The sequence below is a fragment of the Dunckerocampus dactyliophorus genome, chromosome 2 (assembly GCF_027744805.1).
Source record: "Dunckerocampus dactyliophorus isolate RoL2022-P2 chromosome 2, RoL_Ddac_1.1, whole genome shotgun sequence".
In the NCBI taxonomy this organism is placed as follows: Eukaryota; Metazoa; Chordata; class Actinopteri; order Syngnathiformes; family Syngnathidae; genus Dunckerocampus; species Dunckerocampus dactyliophorus.
In genome coordinates, this window is record NC_072820.1 from 11,863,236 (window position 1) to 11,884,238 (window position 21,003).

The 21,003-nt window shown below is 39.8% G+C and overlaps 1 protein-coding gene across 1 annotated transcript in view; it reads left to right on the top strand.

Annotated features, from left to right (window-relative positions):
• Positions 1-3,701, top strand: part of epha4b (eph receptor A4b) — a 132,075-nt gene extending 128,374 nt beyond the window's left edge. The window contains exon 19 of the mRNA XM_054769438.1: positions 84-3,701. Coding sequence (XP_054625413.1) covers positions 84-183 — 100 coding nt within the window. The 3' untranslated portion in view covers positions 184-3,701. The remainder of the gene's footprint in view (positions 1-83) is intronic.
• The last annotated feature ends 17,302 nt before the right edge of the window (positions 3,702-21,003 follow it).

Sequence of the window (21,003 nt, forward strand, 5' to 3'; positions counted from 1 at the left end):
GCATGTGAAAAGATCAATTGGAACTAATCTAAAAAGCTGCGGTTAGCACAGTTTTACACCTGCTTTTTTTGTATTCCTTGCAGTGAATTGTCCAAAATGGGTGTGACACTCGCTGGCCACCAGAAGAAGATTTTATCAAGTGCGCAAAGTCTGCAGACCCAGGGGACACACATCCAAGTATAACATTTTCCACATTAACGCACACTGAGACGGAGCCAAAAAGGTGGACGCTCGTGTTAAGATCCCCCCCCCCACCAAAACGGAGACGTCAATGTATACTCTGTGCTTGCTCCTGCATTGGTTCTGTTAGGAGGACAACAAGGACACCTGAATCCTTCACATTCTTGCACTGTTTTTTCCCCCCTTCATGGACACTACCAGCTTTGGAGCCCCAGCAGCAGCAGCAAAAGCACCAATACGGACACCTAGAGCATTCATTTACATCACACAAAGACTAAGAAAGGAATGACAAAAAACTAATTACAATCTAAATATCATGACTGTCTGTGAGGTCTACGATTGTTTTTGTTGTATTCTTATTTCTGATTCTATGTACATGTGTAGATATTTGTTTATAGGGGTGGTGCGTCCCGCCCCTGTAGAGATGGACCTAATGTTTGTATTGGTTGGGAGGTTTGCAGCCTCACAGATTTCTCAGTGATACGCAGATGAGGGAGCCAAGATCCTGAAAGACATGAATGTTTGGGTGAGAGGGCAGGACACAAAACTGGACCTAAAGTCAGACTTTATAGTGACGGGTTACACTTGACAAGGACAAGGGTTTCCCTCGTGACGGCAAGCAGACAAACTTCCATCAAATTATACTTTATGATGTGCAAAAAACCTCTTCTGGAAGTCATTTTTCTTCCATTACACCGTTCCAGAGCAATGTTGGTCACCAGAAGCATTTTCACCCTTAAAGATAGTAGAGTGTTGAGGTGTACAGCAGAAACCTGTGTTTTTTCCCCCAAACAACCTCCTAAAATAAAGTCATTATTTAAAGCTCATAGACAACTTATTTAAATCAAACATACCAGGTAAGTTTGACAGCAAAAGTTAGTTGATTTTCCAGTGAAAAGTAATGATTTAACTCAGCCTGCTTACGTGTGTTTTATTAAATGGAAGTCTAAAGGACAAAGAGTGGCATACACATACAGTATATATGATTGTACCATAGTGTAAAATATGTACAGTGTTGATTTACAATGTTAGAATGTTTGTAATGATTATGATGATGATGCTTTTATCATTATGAAAAAGAGATTTTGGAGTGCTTGTTGAGGGGAAGGTCATAGAGTAGGAAGAAACCGAAGGTTCTTTATTTGTTTGAACAAAGGAATGTAGCATGGATGAAAAGTTTCATCTTGAATTAACAGGCGACAGTGACCGCAGTTACTAACACTGAATGAGTAGAATGGGCTTGAGTTGATTTATACGCAGGATTTCCATTGCATTAATTAGCTGGTTTAGCGTGCATACAGACACTCCCGATGTGCACAATGATTCTAGTTGTTACTGCCATGCATACGTTGTATACACATACTGAAACGACACTTCACCAAACTCACTCCCAAATCGTGCAACCATAAAACCCAAAAGTATAAAAGTCATAACTGGCCTACCACTGTAGGCTTTTTCGATTTCCAACTTGGAGATGTATTTAAACATCAATGAAAGGGTTTGGATGTTGTTTTATAGCCCCTTGCAAAAATAGAAGTGAAATTGGAAAAAAAAAACAGGTTTGACTGCCAAATGAGGATGTTTGGGGATTCTTTTGGCTCATTCTATTCAAGCAAAAGTCGTAGGAATACAACTTGAAGATAACTGGACTGTCCTTGAGCAAGGAATCAAGGATTTTTTTTATCCAGGCTAAGCAAACCCATTTTCTTTAGCATTGTGTGCTTTTTTAGTTCTATTGTTACAGTACAGCCCGAGGGGCATTTTTCCTCCAAATTACAGCATTCCATTTGGCAACCCAAGTCTAAACACAAGTAGAATATTCTGAGAGTTTAGTGTCAGACGTCGGATTAACCCCTGTAATACGGTACTGACTCAAATATAAGACAAAAACCTGAATATAAGATGACCCCTCTTTTTCGAGACTCACTTTTCTTAGCTGTTCGACAGTTTGATGAGTCTTCCTCATTGATCAGCATTATCCTAACACGAACATTCTTTCTTTGTTTGCTAAGTTGTCGAATCGTTGAGCCACTTTTTTTGTGCGTAAGAGTGACAAGAAGAAATGCTCTGACTTGCTTGGGGAGAATCTCTAGACTTTTAAAAAAATTGTTTGAGGGAAAACATACCCTCTCATGACGTTACACTTGGGCATCTTGTTGATGGATTTATAAGGAATAGCGACTCAACTTGGACAGCTAGCACTCATTGACTATTAAATATTATCACTATTGGCCCAAGATGGATGGATTATTCCCCCAAACGTATACGATTTTGGTCATGAAACGCAATTGTGCTTATGGTTTAGAAGTACATGATCATTTGTGCAGATAATTGTGAAGTTGAGAACACTGGCCTAAAGTCTGTCCAGTGAAGGAGGGGCGCTTGGTGAACTAATTGTATTCTTTGTGTCCTTTTAAAAACTGCAAATCAATGGAAAAAAAATAGTACACACAGATAGCCAAATAAACATCATTTATTGCAGTACTCCCTGCCACACCAGTATTATGTATACCACAAATGTATTCTGACATCGTGAGTACATTCTACTCATACTAACTTATGATTTGGCGGAATTCCCTCAAATGCTGGCCTTGTGGATGCCTTACTTTGCTGGTCTTTTTGTTGCCCTGTAAAGGCGATGATAGGAGTAAAGTGTATGTACAGGAACTATTTATCTGCTCTACAGATGATCTTGCATCAACACACGTATTTTCAAACACCAGTGAATCTCGGTGTCGATATCTGGGGGACTGGTTTGCGTCATAAGGTCCATAAAAGTTGCAGAAACTTGGTTATTTATTCCAGTGGTATGATGATGACTGTGTATGTGATTGAATTACAACCGGATCTAGTGCAGTGGTTTTCGGTGTGAGCGTAAGGCAGGCCTCCCCTGGGAGAAGAAAAAAGATGGCAAACTAGAGAAAAACATTTCCAAGCTTGCTACGTGAACTTCAGTTATGTTTAAAGATGTTATGTTTAGATTTAACAGTATAGTGACAGATTGTTAAACAGAGTCTGGGGTGAGCGGAAAATGCCACAAAATGTGCTCCAGAAAACCAGTTTTTCGGGGAGTAAAGGAGGCTCCTACAATATTATATTCTCGGGGAGGCTCACTGTGCCACACTTTGAAAACCCATGATCAATTGTCCATATTGTATTTTCTACAATTAGAAGGCTGTAAGGTGAAATGTCAACCATTCTTAAAGTGTTTTCAACTCTCTAATTCCAGAATGATGAATATGCCCGCACTGATGCTTGAGCCTCAAAAATGTCCTGACTGTTCACTTGGTAGAAGCCAACAACCGTATGGCTTGGGTTGGCGTGATCTCACGTTGTCTTTGTTCTCCATCTCCTTGAGTGACTCTCATCAGAAGTTCCTCTCACTTGTCCTTTCTTTGGCCACCAAACAATGTTGATGGACCACCAAGCCTTGCAAGTTTTCCTCTGTCTTGCGTGTTGTAAAGGGTGTAGGCATTCTCATGTCCTTCTTGTTGCTGTAATAAATATGCTAATATTTCTAATTTCTCAGCTGCAGCCTGCATTGTCTCGTTCTTTTATTTTCAACACACAGTAATTCACACACACGATTCCAGAGAGAGACTGTATAATAATTCAAAGTGCCTTTACAGGAAAGTAATATGAGAGCCTGGCTTAATTATTTTTGCTGCAAAAAAAGCCTGAAAGTATCAAATGTTGTTTGGGTGAGTGCTGACCGGACAGCATTATGGAGGAAAATATCCCTCAACATTTGTGCACGACAAAATGTGTCCACCCTGCTACCACAATGTGTGCTGTGGTCCTTCAGGAGAGATAATTCTGTCTCCTGGGAGTGGGAAGGTCAGTGACTCCTGGCCTTAGTTAACCCCTTAATGCAGTGTCCCAGTTGCTGCCGCTCTATGTTACTGCCATTACACCTCATTTAGCCCATCATATTAGGCTCCATATTCCCCTATCACTCACTCTCTACCACATAGACACACACACACACACACACACACAGGGCAAAACATACACAAATCCCTGGGACTGTTCTCCATTTCCTCAATATCTCTGTCCTACTACTCCCTACCTTAATCTTTCCACTGGCCTCATGCGTCCCCATCCTCCCTGTTCCTATCCATCGCGTGCAGACAGACAGAAAGGTTGAGGCTCGTTTTCTGACCTTGACTTGACTGTTATCTTCTCCCCCATTTTCTAATTTTCCCCCACCGCCATCCATCACGCTGAAAAGTTTGCTCCTCATGCATTCCCTCTTGTTAGGTCTGCTCCATCTTTGTGTATCATCATATCGTTTAGATGCTTTTACTATATCTCCTCAAATAGTGATCGGGAGTGTTTCGTTAGTCCGTAACCAGACGTATTTGCACAAATGCATGCTGCGTGTGGGTGGAGCCGGACATGCATATGCCCATTGATTGGTTGACAGATTGTTACTACTGTGTTACAGTGTAACTCAGCTTCTATGTCTTATTCTTTTTAATAATGCTGAGCATTTTTTTTATGTGAGAACAGAAGACAAAATGAAAGGAAAGCATAAAAACTATGGATTTGTTAAATTGTTAGAGTTACATTCTGTCATTTTGCAATGATGTCCAGTGTTGGGCAGATTATAGTGGAACCTTGGTTTTCATATCGCCCGATTTTTGTAAAATATATCCCACTTTTTATACACTGTCTCTGTTATTGTACGGCCGAACAGTGCGCCTAACAATTTAGTCCGTTTGCCCACATGTCATTCTGTGGTTTCGAGTGCTCCAACAAAGCATCCACACGTTGGTGACTCAGTCTCTGTGAAGAACAGATAGTGGTTCTTTTCGAGTTGGGACACTATTGATAGAGTCTGGCCAGGGATTCCTAAATACATTCTACAAAATAACCCACCAAGATGGCAAAGAACATTGCCAGAACTTTTATAAATAAAAGGTGAGAACCCAACCATTCACACTCACATTCACACCTATGGACAATTTAGATTCTCCAATTAGCATGCCTAGCATGCATATTTTTAGACTGAAAACCTATTTACGCACGCAGCAGCGCTGCTTTCCACCAGGCAAGGCAGGCAACTGCTTGGGGCCCCAGCCCAGTTGGGGCTGACAAACTTTGAACTTCTACAGAGATGGCGCTATGCAAAGGGGCCACGTGAATTTTTGCCTAGGGCCCGAACAGGTCCTAGAATGGCCTCTGCAGCACCGGGACAAAATGCAAACTACACACAAAGACTTCTCCTGACTGTGCAGCCAACATGCTAAACACGAGGTTCCACTGTACTTTCACTGGAGATGACCACATGAGAGCATCATGGAAGCACCTGCTTGTGGTATGTGTTGATGTTCGGAGTTCTGAGGCCTCTGCATGCAAGTGATTGGTGGAGAATGAGGAAGTGTTGTGTGGGTGGGGAGAGGACAGAGAGACAGTGTGCAGGTTAGATATGACTGGTGATGGAACTGAGCACTGCTGTTGACGTGTTAGGGACTGCGCCCTCACCTGGCTGACATCTTACCTCACAGATGGGAAACAGTTCATCTTTTTCAATAACCGCTCATTCTCTACTGTCCCCCCGTCCCAAGGAGTCCTACAAGGTTCGGTGGTTGGTCCTCTCTTCATCCTCTACCTACTCCCCCTCGGTCTGATTATCCACTGCCACGATCTGTGATTCCACGCCAATGACGTCCAACTTTACAGATGCACAAAATCCATTAACGCTCAGACACATTCTACCCTCTCAGTCTTCGTGACATGAGCTTCTGAATGCAAACGAATTTTCTCAAACTTAACAGCACCAAATCCGACACCCTTATAATAGGCCCCAACTCCCTCACCTCAACAGCAAAAGACTTTCACCTGTCCTTTGATAACTCCACCCTCTCACCCTCGCCCCATTGCTGGAACCTTGAAGTCATCTTTGACAGTAAACTCACCTTCTCTCAGCACATTAAAGCAGTCACTAAAACGGCTTTTCAGCCCCTCAAGAACATCGCCCGTCTTCGTCCCTCTCTCTCTCTTTCCCTGCACCTGAAACCCTCATTCATGGCTTCATCACATCACGCATAGACTACTATCACATGATTCTCAATGGCACACTCACCAATCTCCTTAACAAACTCCAATATATTCAAAACTCTGCCGCTATTACTCTACCTATTTTACTTATTTATTTACTGTTATATTCCTATTTTGTACATTTGTGTTTGTTTGCTGTTAGCTTGTAAAGTGTATTTTTGAAAAGCGCTCTATAAAAAGAATGTATTGTTATAATAATAATAATAATAATAATAACAATTATTATTAAGGTCAGAATAAAAGTTTCTAAGTGTTTCTAACTCTGTGTGACTCTGTCGAGATGCTACAATAATAACTCGCTACGTTTCACTGTCGGGAACGGTAATGGCACTGTAACGTTTAAAACAGTAATTACTAAGATTACCCGTTACTGGAAAAGCTATTATTTTTAATGCTGATGATGTCACTCATTTACAGAGCTCATGCAGTTATCTTCTATGCTAATTTACCATCAGATACCATCGCATTCATGCTAACCAAATCAGTGTAACACACCGAACCAAACTTGCCAACAGTGAAGGTACCTCTTTGACCCAAATGTAAGATGATGCTGAATTATAAAGACGACCCATGTGACACAGTCCGCACATGCATCAAAACAGCTGAAAGAGAGTTTTAAAAATGTGCCGTTTACACAGGCCTACCCAAATGACATCTGAGGTAAATGGCCTAAATATGGTACATAGTCAGCCCAGACTGCGATTTGGCCGTGTTTAATACGTTCAATAAATGTAAACACAGTTCTAACGGACATAGCTCACTGAAAAATATACGTAAGTAGACACTCAAAAGAATGGAAGTGAGCGCTGAGACCTTCAGCCTACAATGAAGGAGGCCATTTACGAAAATACGATTTAAAGGCCAAACCATAAGATAGGGCTTTTGTCTCAAAGTGCCTCCACAAAGAAGAACTATCATTTCACGTGTTTACTCGGGATAACACAGAGGTTGGGATGAGCTTAAGGCGCGGGGAATTGATTCATCGCACAGCTGCTATTGGCTTCATGTGAAAAGGTTACGTGTCCCTATGGAGAACGCTTTAAAAGGCCATTGATGACTGATGAGGCTGTCATGTTTCCATCACATACATGTACAAGCGCTCAGTCTCTGGCTCTCAAAGACACAATCACACAGGAATGGTAATTGGGCCACTCATTCATGCTGTCATGGGTGGCTTCCATCAGTAGCATCCAGAGACCAAAAGACAACAGACGCACCATGACCTCTATAGGTTTATGCGATCATCTGTGTGTGTTTTCCTAAAAGCTGTGGAGATCAGCTCAAAACCAGAGCAAATGTTCCATCAGACGCCTATTAAACATGCCTTTTTGTCATTAGTGTTTGCATTACCTGTGTCCTTTCCAATCAAATATGGCTTTACAGTGTTTGTCCTTCCATACTCCGCACGTACACGCCAGCGCCCCGCTGTCTCGCTCACTTTGCTATCAAAGCGATTTCCTGTCTCAAATTTTCAACAGTAATCAAAGTTCCTGATTGAATTTGAAAAGTGAGCTCGGTTCTATAAATCATATTACATGCTTTGCTCTCATCACACCGGATGAACCACAGGAATGAGAAGTCACTGTGTGTATCTGGAGTTGTGTGTGCGTGCGTGTGTGTGTGTGTGTGTGTTCTTGTGACTGCAATGGAAAATGGATGTTGACAGAACACTGTGATCTGATCCATGCAGACGGTAAATGGAGGACAGAAAAGATAACACACCTGGGTTTAATTGTATACGGGACCAGTTCTTGGCACTTGGTTTAACATCCAGTGGGGCAGCAGTTGGGTGGAGTTCAATGAAAAATGGCACATGGAAAGTAAAATGAAGGGAATTAAGTACAAAAAAAATACATTTGGGATGCTCGTCAAGTTGGCCAAAAGGGCTTGAAAAAAACCCCACAAGAATTCCCAAGTCTGCTTTTATCCAAATCAAACGAAACAGGGATACAATAAGAGTTACTTTCCGTCCCCCAAGGTACAACCTAAGATAATGCAACCCCTGGGCCATATAATAAGTGGATACAAAGCTAATTGACAGCCAAAACATCATTTCCAAATTGTAAAAGACTTGTGTCAAGGGTACAAAAGGAGTACCCTTGATGGAAGCCACAAGTCACATGCCACTTTACCCTTAAAGGTACAATAACGTAGACGTTTACTGAGTGCACAAAAAGACAATCAGCAGGAATAAAACCTAAAATTAGGAGTAGATTAAGAGATAAAGTAGCACCAGATGAAAATACCAAAAGGGATAAAAGACCAAGTCATGTGTGAGCTAAAAAAAAAAAAAAAAAGAGCAGGAGTGGAGCAACTGAGATAATTTGGACCACATAATCCCTCACAGATGTGGAGGGATCCTACTGCAATTCAACTTGACATGCTGAATTGCAATAGGACGACTCCAACCGATGAAAGATCAATCAACTCTTGCTTAAATCTCACGCGTCCTCTTTACAGTACTTTACAGTTTGTGTCCAAGTCTAACGAACAGCTCATAGGTCATAACACAACAACGGTAGCACAAACGCTGACGAAGCATAACTTGTCATACATGTAATATAATCACAGCTATTTTGCGAGTAACATGAATTCAATTGTCATGCCAGAAACAAGCTGAATGTACAACTTGTGTGCACCTGCCTACCTAAGAGACTGTGGACGCATCTCTGGCAAGTGTTTCCCATACATTCATTTATTTGTGGCGCCTCATACGCACCCTGGTCTGCCAGAGAATAAAAAGACATAGCATGAGGGCTCAGTGTTGCTAATTTAACGACTTTGAAGCTACAGTATATTTAGCGAGTATTCAGACCACTCTAGATTGTCTTTTTCAAAAAAAGTGATGAATTTAACAAGTTTTTCTGGTCTTAATGTACACATTTGGAGACTAACATAACATAACATATCCTGCTGTGACCCCCCCCATATCTTAAGGCACCCACATGCGGCTCCGTCTTGCTTGTGACATTTAAAAAAAACACAAGAAGCAGCAACAGTTAATTTATATTCATTTCTATTTCTTCTGTTTTCATGTTTTTATCGCTTTCTGTCTCGCCACAGCGTCTATAAAAATTACATGCACATGCGTCATGGCCAATTATGCAAACTAGACATAGTTGGTCTGGACTGATGGTTCCCACTGACTGACTGACTGAGACTGAGACTGAGAATTGTTAACACTGGGATACCATGGAAATTAAATAACCTCTCCCATTGGTTTGAATGCAAGCGGCTTCAGCATTACCTAATCTAGGGGTGTCTAAAGTGCGGGCCGGGGCCTATTTTTATTGGTCCACGGCCAATTTAAATTTTAAATTTTAATAAATGGAATATTTTTGTAGCTAGAGCATAGAAGACCTTCTAAAAACGTTTTTTTTAACATTATTAGAGCCCCGTAGACTGGGAATAACACCCCTATAGTCGCATTTATACTCATATTACCTAAAATAGTGGATATGATAAGCAATTATAAAACATAATAACTCCTGCTTTGAGATTGGTCCACTAATAATTGGCCATAGCCAACCACAAAACAGCAACCATTTATTAATTAAATAATTTTGGAAAAAACACTACAGAGTAAGGGCGTGTTATTTGAACCGCGATGTAGTCAGGGACGACTGTAATATTGGAATAAAGTCCAAATATTATGGGAACAAAGTCGCAATGTTCCGAAAAGAAAATGTACGAAGATTATTGAAGAATAAAATTGAAACATTTGAAAAACTAAAAAACAAACGGGCAAAAATGGGGAAAAAAAAGCAAAACCTGAAGTTTGTCTTAATAATACATTTTTTCACCGATATCATCACTAAGGTAAGATGCAGTTTTTTTCTTGAAAAATATATAACTTTCTAGCAAATATACATACATGTGTTGGTTCACAAAATATCAAAGAGGCCCTTGTATCCTTTAATTTTTCAGTACGTGGCCCTTGGAGGAAAACGTTTGGACACTCTTGCTCTCATCGTTTTCCTTCTTTAATGGTCTGAGCATCGCTAACGTGTGTGCTGCTGTAGTTTGGATTTACAGCACATGATTTTGATTGACAGTTCTTGCATTGTTAAGCAAGCATGTGTGTGTATACAGTATGTCATCAATCAGTGTATTTTACTGAAGTATTTGCTCTTATTTACACAAGTCCGCTGCGTCTTTGAAAGACATGAAGCAACCAGTCGGTGCTGAAATGACAAACCCAACATGATCACATTTGACTCAAGTGCAGGGAAACATGCAGTTGTGCAGTGTCTAGAGCTAAATATATAAAGCGCTTATGCCCTAAAGAAAAGTGTGGTAAGTAATATAATATTCTAGCAATATTGGGTGTTCAACTAAACAGTTGCCAATGGAAAGATGTGGGGGATTTTACTGGTGGTTAGGAATAACCTGAAAGGCAATATCATAAGACTAAGGAAACCTGTCCCACTGGATGGAAGGTGAAAAATAGAAGGGTGTGTACAGTATTATAGCATGTTATGTCTGGACCATATGAATGGTTCTACAGTTTGCAAAATTATAAAGGTAATACATACATTTCCTGGTCTTCACTGTGCTGCATCACTGTCTTCTTGATGCATAAATCATCTCCATTATGCATGCCATTGACAAGTGGGCATGTCTGCTTGGCATTGATTGGTAGAGGCCTCGGGGGATGGAGATAGAGGCGAGAAAAAAATAATCTAGCTGAGTTTAAGGACCTTGGTGTTTTTTATGATTATTTTAATGAACTGCAGTGTGAAGACTTGCATTAATGGTAACCATAAGTGACTTTCCATTAAAAGCCTTATTAAAGATCGGACAGTACAACTTGTCAGGCTGGTCAATGCACTGAATTGGATGAGGAGGACTATTGGTGGAGTGACGGTCGATAACTAATCGAACACATTAGACTCCTCGTGCACATTTCTATTGGAACATTTGCGGTACTTAACTTATCCATCTGACAAAATCCCAGTATTAATTACACAGAAGTAATTATTAGCGATTAATTGAATGCGGTGATTTCCGTTAAAAAGCCTGGTCAGTTGGCAATTTATGCATGCAGACGAAAAAAATCCTCATGATCTAAATCTAAAAACCTAATAATTCTGTGCAAATTAGAGAAAATCTGAAATAAATTCCAACTGGCGCACCTATGTCTTGTTTTGAAAAATCATTGAAAATGTACCGAGAGAAAGAAGTGTACAAACCAAATACTTAATTAATATCACATTCATGCCCGTAAACTTATTTATAACTTATAAACGAAGCTTTAAAATGACGTGGCACAAAAAACACCTTGTGCATGCATGCAGTTGGTGCATCGCTTTTATTCCAGTCAAAAACGTCCAGTACATTTGCTTTGAAGTAGATCATGTGGATTAAACTTGGAACCAAAAAGGAAATGCATCTTTCAAAAATTAATTTGCAGAACCCCTTTTTTTCAGGTAATCTACCTTCAGGTAATATCACTCACAAAGCACAAGGGTGTCCAAAGTGCAGCCTCGGGGGTCATTAACGGCCGGCAGCTGTTTTTTAAAATTTTTTTATTGGGCACTTTCCAAAAATACAAATAAATTAAAAACATAACAACAGAAAAAATGTGGGAAAAAAGCTGAAATTTTACATGAATGAAAACAAAATCTTAAGAGAGTAAATTCATAATATTAGGAGAAAAAAATAGTATAAAGTTAAAAAAATAAAATAAAATAAAATAAAAATAATAATTTTTAAAAAGTCATAAGATGAGAACCAAAAAAAAACATAAAAAGTGGCAATTTTTGGAAAATTATGTTGGGAAAAAGTTATAATATTACAATAATAAAGTCAAAAGTCAAAATATTTTGAGAATAAAGTAATAATAGTATGAGAAAAAATGGAGGATGGAGAAGAAAGCTGAAATATTTGTAAAAAAAAAAATAGCAAAAAAGTGTAATGCAAGGAGGAAACATTATTTGTTGCTGATAACACAAAGTTGAGATACAGACAGTTTTTTTCCTTTAAACAAAAAAAAAATGTCTCAGCATATCTACATGGGTTGGTTTACAGTAAAAACATAAGTGGCCCCCGCAAAGTTTGGACGTCCCTGACCTAAAGGATTAATTCCACAAGTGTTTGACTTGTTCTTTGGCTTATTCAGGTAATCCAAAAAGGTGATGCCATTCCAGAAGGGTACCGGTGATGGCAGAAGACTAAAAATGCCTCTCTGTCCTGGCTGCTCAGCAGTGGCAACGTGGACATGGCAAAATTGGTTTTTCAGCTTGAATGTAAAATGTCACTGAATCTGTCTATTTTAATGTCCATTAACTCGTCTGTGCTGGGTTGTAGGCTACTCACGTTTAATCAAAGCTGACACGTACAAATAAGCATATATTCAGTACAGCTGCATCATCCATATTTTTTTTTATGTAAGTTAACGTCTGATGATTACAAAAATACCATCTTGCATGGAAACCTAAAAAAAAAAAGTGCAGTTAAATTACAAGTTCAAGTTAAAAGCGTTTTGGTGGCGTATAACCACAACCGCATGCTGGGTAAAATGTCATGGGAATTTAAGGGCAAGTTTGCGATGCACATCAACACACACACACCACAATCCATAACCGCTATCCATGTGGTGGACACATAGAACTGTGATAGCTCGTGTTTGACCACACAAGATGAACTGAGTGAGGAAGCGGTCTGTTCCACGAAACACACAAAACATTAGGCACATTTCTTTTTTGCCGGTCCACATTTTCATTCTCTTTCTTGTGCGAACGTGGTGTCATTCACTTGTTTGTGCGCAAACACACACACAAACGTGAAGCACAAACACAGCGGTTAGTGTAGGCAGCTGAGGCTCTAAATCATCCACGCGCTTCCTAACAGAGGTTTGACCCAAATAACATTATAATTTATGAAGGCTTTTAGGCTTTCAGGCAGCCATGGAAATAGAACAGAGAATAATGGGAGTCGGACCTGAGCTACATCGCTTCAGTTTATGTCCCCGTCTTTTACTAGGACACGCGTCTGCTGTTCTAAATGATACAGAGGCAGTAAACACAATGTTAATGGACACCCAGTTTACAAAGATGTCCTCATCTGCAAACATGTGGCCGTGGGTACAATTAGATATACAAACACCAGTATTGAACAGACAGTGACAGATTACAAAATGAGATGCAATTAAAAAGCAGATGCAGCGCAGTAAATGGAGATATATGGAGATGCGTGATAAAGTCAAGGAAAAGACAAATAAAGCAAAATGAGCTTCTCGAGGGGGTTTGATGCATCTTGAAGAGGATACTAAGAAACTATGAGGTCTATTCTGAGAGATTAATATCAATAAATGCAAAGATACATTTGGATTTATGCAGTTCCATGCAAATCTGTAGTAAAGTGTAACGCATGTGATAAGACTACTATATTCAATTTAAAATGCAGAGGAACCTTGGTTAGCATCATTAGGTCATTCCAGAAAGTTCGACTCTAACCAAAATGGACGCTAACCAAATCCATGTTTCCCATAAGAAATAATGTACATCCTATTAATCAGTTCCAGAAATCCGAAAATGTTAACACAAAACACCTTTTTACAATTATAGTTATATAAAAATGCAGATAATGATGAATGAATGGGGTAACGTTGGGGGAATAGGAACGTTTAAGGTTACTTTTACCTTCATTGAAGATGTGATTCTTGACTTGACTGCAGAAAGACAACATACGGACACTACCTTCCTTGAATTATTTCTTGAATTCAAAAATGTTTCTCACCACAATAACCCAAAATGGAGCTAAAGAAATTTGCATTTATCCCTTTCATTCGTCATTTGTATGCTTTTAGAATTGTTTGATGCGTGTAAAACTATAATTGTAAAACTATAAAAATGTATTTTCTGTTAACATTTTTGAGAGTCAACCTCTGATAACATCATAGACGGGCGACGGAACTGACTTCAGATTCCGGTTATCCTTTTGCTCGCAAGTTTAGTTTGGACGTCTGTGATAAAAATACGTAAAAATACAGTAAGAACACAGCTGGACTCACGCAGTGGATTAACAACATGACAAGACACGCAACATATTGTACGTTAACCAGAAAATGTATGCAAACCAATGCAAAATTTTTGCGTAAATGTTCAACGGGGGCGGACGCTAAATGAGGTTCCACAAAATATGCATTTTTTAGCTACTCAACAGTTGTTTGATGACTCTCCTTCATCGATCATCATTATCGTATTACTCATCTGTACTTCGATATACTGCCCAACCTTTGGGACACTATTTATAAGCTGGTCCCGCAGCTGCATCTATCCACTCGTGTGAAGGTGAGTGACTGGAGGAAAAGCTCTTACTCGCATGGGGAGAAGTCATTTGTACATTACTGCCCCTTACAGGACTGGAGGGGAACAAAAGGTGTGAGAAAGTGGAAGAAATTGTTTCTATTGCATACAATTTATAGTTCCTTGTAAATCATATGACCCCTATTATTCTGAGACTCATCAAATCGTCAAATAACCCCTCACGGTGTCCATGTTTGACTCTCATTTAGTCAGCACCCACGTGTAGTCCTCCAGGCACTGGTGAACCACAGACATGGCGACACATTGAAGCAGCAAGATCATTAGCGCTCCACTGTCGGCTCTTGTCCTCAGGCAGGGTTAGAGGTGCAAATGAACTGTTCGGAGCAATGCGAAGAGGACACATCGCAAGTTAAAGCTGAAAAAGTAGAGCTGAAGAAATGCCAGTGCTCATGTGTGTGTACGCCTGCAAGCATATAATCCTCCTGCACTCCAACGGGTCATTTGATTCAGGGTTTGAAGTGGCGATGCAACTCAGAGGAAAAGGCTTCCGTCACGGTTCCACAGATCACAGCGACAAGCTGTCATGGCAGACGAGGAGGTCCAAAGAGACAAATGAAATGACATAAGAGCCCATATGAAATCCTTGTTCACATTTTTCGACAGCTTCATTCACAGTGGCATCAGAACAATTGCTTGAACTACAAAGATGCAAATTCTCCTGCAACTGTATGTTAACTGGAAATATTGGTGTTCTTTAAAAGGAAAAATAAGGCTGTCTAAGCAAAAGACCACCAAAAATAAGAGGACTATGAGAGCCAAACTCCACTAAAGTGTAAACATTTATCAGCGCTACAGTCCTTCACTCCAGTCCAACCGATGGCCACCATCTTCCGCATAGTACAAAGCAAGATACATCCACACCAAAATGTGATAGTTTCTTCCTTGGTGCATGACAAATTCCTCCAAAAAGCTTTGTGGAAATTGGTTTATTAACTTTTTGGGTGATCCTGCATAAAAACAAACAACACAGGGTTAGAAAAAAAAAACCTCCTCCTTGAGCTTAGCGACAGTGTACCTTAAATCCAACATATTATAATAAGGGCTGTCAAATGATTAACATTTTTAATCTGATTAATCATCTTACAAATTAATCCATCATCATTGTCACCATTTGCAACTGATATTGTCAATCGTGTCCAACTCTCAATTTTTGATTCTGATATCAACCGATACTGATACCAATATGTATGAGATCATATACACTAGGTCCCCAACTTACCAACACAATTGGTTCCAGGAGTTACTAAAATACATGAAAATATAGACCAGTCAGCTTGCGTTCATATCTACGGACGTTCGCAAGTCGGATGTTCGTAAGTTGGGGACCTAGTGTATCTGCTGTCGTGGAATTAACACATATCTGTTGTGAAGCTAATGGATACAGCATCAGCAATTAGCTTCTAGACATGGCTTTAAACAACCTGGTACGACAAAGCGTGGCTCGAGGACCTCCACAAGTTTGGTGAATCCGGCATCTTGCACGGTAGAATAGGGCAGGTTATCCAGTGCGATACACTTCACGATTTCCCGGTTGATGGCTTTCCCTCTGGGAAAGGGAAGTATTGAAGGAAGAAGTCTTGGTTCCGCCTCGCATAACCAACGCTTTGCAGTCATTGCAAAGCACAAGTTTAATATCCGAAGGAGACACCACAGACATAACGTTAGTCAGGAGCGAGCAAGCTTGTTACTAGCCACCCACGCTTGTTTACACGCTTCAGACACGGTTTGATGAGGTCATCATTTGTGCATAATGTCCCCGTAAGCTCTGTTCCACATCCAATCAAGCTGGTGTTTGACCTATGTATTATTTTTGTAACAATAGCAACTGCCCTGTGCATTTCTCACCAAATCAAGAAAACAAGCAATGATGTCAGTGATGACATTTTTTATACAACTAGATGATTTACTCGATGATGTCTGCGGAGTCGTGATGGACAGGGTGCAGAGGGAAAGAAGCAGCTGGGGTCAGGAGAGACAATGTGTGCGTTCGCATGTTTTTCTCTTAGTTATCATCACGCAAATTAGGCCCTGCTTTCTGCTGATAAGGTCACCTGTCAGTCAAGGCGTATTTAAAAAAGGAAACACTTTTTTTATAACAACTGATTCTGCTTCATTAGGACACACTTTTGTGAGTGACTTCCGAGAAAATCCTGTGTACATTTATTTCTTGACATTCTTTGGATTGTTGCCTCCATGTATATTCCTAACAGAACCTGATGAGTCACCGCCATTAATTCAATTCCACAGCCAAATCCAAACATGAGAATTTATGCATGTCAAGTGCCTCCCCTGAAGAAAAACGCTCCCATATGCAGCGTTCTGACACATTCATATCCCAACTATGGCAAAGGGGAAGCCTGCACATAAAAGGTTTGGCTAAAAGAGAAGTGTTTGTTAAATGAAGATGAATGCACTGGTTTGTACTGAAGGTGATATTTTATTTAGGATCAGACGCTTTCTCTTTCGTAATGTACCAGCCACTCTCACAACATGACAGCCCTGGGAAATGGATATTGATTCCAAAGGTTGATGCAATACCCCCACCGCCCCTCCAACTGTTTTTTTCCAAGCTTACATTCACACCATCATCTCTCCCTCCTTTCTATCATGCACTTTTTTAATACGCTTCCCCCTCCTTCTCCTCCTCCTCTGTGTCTCTATATTATGGTCCTGCACTGTGTGATGAGCTATAAAGCATGATTGATGCCAGGGGCTGATTTTAAGGCCCCGAGCGCTTTAGGGCCCCCGTTTAAATTCCTGGAATGTACAATATATGTTATTTTGCGTGCGATGGGTCTATATTCATGATGTTTCAAGAGTGAGGATAATAGAGCGAGGCTTGTCTGCAGAAGCAGAGAAGAGAGGAGAATTTGCCACACCTAAAGCATGAAGATGAAATGCTTCTCAAGTGAGACAAGTATCAGCTGTGGCCCAACCTCGCAATGATTTATTATATTTTCCTGCTATTGTTCCACTGAATGTGTGCTAAAAGGGAGCGCCAAATCAATTATGGCCATATGACAATACTAGTATCTAGCCGCCTACTGTATTTAAACACTTTGGAATGAGGATTTTTGCAGGAGGCAGTTCTGTCCATTATGTAACGATCCATGACTAACATCACAAATACAATCTACTGCAGGGGTGACCAAAGTCTGGCCCAAGGGCCATTTGTCTGATTTTTTTATCGGCCCTCTGCACATTATAAAAATACAATTAAATTAGAAACCTAACAAAAACAACAAGGAAAAATTGAACAAGAACGGTCATTTTATGAGAATAACGTAGAACACTTTTTGTTCTTCTTTTTGCTTGTATTCACGTGTATGGTGCACCATCATCGAGTAAATCATCTAGTTGCGTATCACAGTATAAAAAGTGTCATCACTGACATCATTGCTTGTTTTCTTGATTTGGTGAGAAATGCACAGCTTAGTATGATAGATTTTGTTTTTATTACACACTATTTTGTGACACACTATCATTATTATTACACACTACATTAATATTGTTACAAAAATAATACATAGGTCAAACACCAGCTTGACTGGATGTGGAACAGAGCTTACTGGGACATTATGCGCAAATGATGACCTCATCAAACCGTATCTGAAGCGGGTAAACAAGCGTGGGTGGCTAGTAACAAGCTTGCTCGCTGTGTCTGCTGTGTCTCCTTCGGATATTAAAATTGTGATTTGCACTGACTGCAAAGGGTTGGTTATGCGAGGCGGAACCAAGACTTTTTCCTTCAATACTTCCCATTCCCAGAACGAAAGCCATCAACCGGGAAATCGTGAAGTGTATCGCACTGGATAACCTGCCCTATTCTACCGTGCAAGACGCTGGATTCACTAAACCTGTGGAGGTCCTCGAGCCACGCTTTGCCATGCCCAATCGCAAGTGTTTCTCAGATGTTTGCTTACAGTTGTACCAGGTTGTTTACAGGCACGTCGAGAGCTAACGGCTGATGCTGTATCCATTAGCTTCACAACAGATATGTGGTAATTCCACGACAGGAGATATGTGACAATACACACATCGGTATCGGTTGATATTGGAATCGGAAATTGAGAGTTGGACTGTATCGGCACATTTGATATTGGCAAAAAGCCAATATCGGACATCCCTACTTATTAGTAATCTAAGTTCTATTATTAGTCAAAAATATGCATAGTGAAGCAAATCTTATGTATTTTTTGCCTAAAATAAGCATTTTTAAGCTATCAGTCATGCCACATTGATGAGACACTAGCACTCGCAGGAAGTACTGTACAGAACAAGAAGTAAAAAAGAATAACACGGAACTCCCCCAATGTGTGAGTCTATATTATGTCTTACAGTACTCATTTTGTCATTATGTCTACCATATTGGGTTATACAATTGTAAAGGGGGCTATGGAGTGTTAATTCATGTATAGAGCGCACTATAAAGTTAAAAACCATGTTTAGAAAATTGCAAACTGGTTTTCTAGGCTCTAACAATGACAACATTCAATTTAATAAATAAGGAATCTTACTTTGTTGAAATTCACTTATCACGATTGGCTCTCGAACCAGTTAACCGTCATATACAAGGGATTACTGTACTATACACTACAAAACATGTATTCATTTGTCAGACATCTTCAAAGTGTTATTAGTTTTACTTTGTTATAGTTTTATTTGACTTGGTTTTAGTTTTATTCTTTAAACTTGAGACAGTGAAGTGTTACGTTCTCCTTGCCGTCTCCTATTATTTTGGCCCTGCCTTTTCCGCTTTTATGTTTTTTTCTGTCCACAGAACTCCCTACTCTGGCAGGAGGCGGTTCCACTGGGCACACCTGTAGTTGAATACTGATGCTACTTAGTCTCACCACTGACAGCTGAGTGTCGCAGGATTATTCTTTTGTGTCTCGTACGACACCAGCGCTGTTGCTGCTCCTCATTTCGGTATGTGCTATTTCTCATTCTGCTATGTTTTTCTTTTTGCTACTACTCTTTTTGGACTGCGTTGTCTACTGCCCACTGGACCTTGGCCTCCTCCTGCTGAGTTTTTTCCATTTATTTTGGACTATTCCATGGTGTGTCTTTTTGCCCCATCGTTTTGTGTTGACCGTTTTGACTGAATTAAAGAACTCCACCTTGCTGCAACTCTCAACCTCTTGTTTCTGCATCTGGGGTGCACCAAAGAACCGAACATGTTTCTTAAAACATTGCCTGTGCTGTTAATAAATGTTTAATGGCAGCAGTGTGAGCCTGGAATGTTTGATTTTACATTACAAATTAACATTTGTTTTTTCCATGGGAAAATTAGTTTTGAAATTAGGGACAACCAGGAATTCAACCAGCACCAAGTAAACAGATTGTTTTCAACTGTTCAGGTTCCACTGTAAATATTTCAAGCGTAAATACTGTATACAAGAGCGAACAACGTGTTTTGGTCGTGGTTACGGTCCACTTGCATCGGCGGTGGGCAGAAATCACACTATCAGCACTATCGTATAACTGTGTAGCTGCTGCTATGGAGAAGAAATGTACGAGTCCTGTCATAAATACACTAAAGAAACAAGGCGGACATGATGCCCTGGGAATGCAATATCTTTATTTTCTTTTAAAGTCTAAAAGGTCATTGGGTTAGGGTTTATCACTTCATAAAATTCATTAATGATGAAAAATGACAACAAATGTGTCCCTACTATTTATTGCACATGATATTCATAAGAAGCCCTATTAAAGTCTCATACAGGCTCCACTTTATGACTATACCATAAAACATTAAAATGACTCATTGCAGGATTTCTCTCCTTTTAGATATCATGGTACCCAGATAGTACCAATTCAGATATTGCAAGAAACTCAGTTATTGTCTGTAAATGATGTTTATTCATCAATGGATTCCTATTACAATAGATGCAGAATGTTTAAAATTGCATTGTCACAGTGGAATTAATTCATTATGATTAATGTTGGACTTCCTTATACTGTATACCTGAATAAGATAACCACAATGTTGGACAGCAGTACAACAACAGTATAATCCAGTGCAGTTCTCTACCAATGTACACTACAACCACAATAAAACATTTTGTTTCATTAAAATAATATTAAAATCTCTGACTGTGTCAATCAAGACTGAGCCTTATCCTTGTAAGCCGGAAATGTTGACTCTTGTGCAAGTGTGCCTAATGTTATGGCGAGTGGCTGCACTGTTATAGAAAATAACAGTATGAAGCCTTTTACATTCATTATAATTATATGTTGTCGCACATGAATTTATCGTTTCTTTGCCTCTTTGCTTAAACAAAAGGCAATGATCGGGTCACTCATTCCCGATTTTAAAAGCATTCATTATGTTCCTACTTAAGAAATGAAAATATATTTACTCCACATGAAAACACACCTCAGAGCAGGTTAGGGGTGTTCGAACTTGTTCCGCAGACGGCCACATACT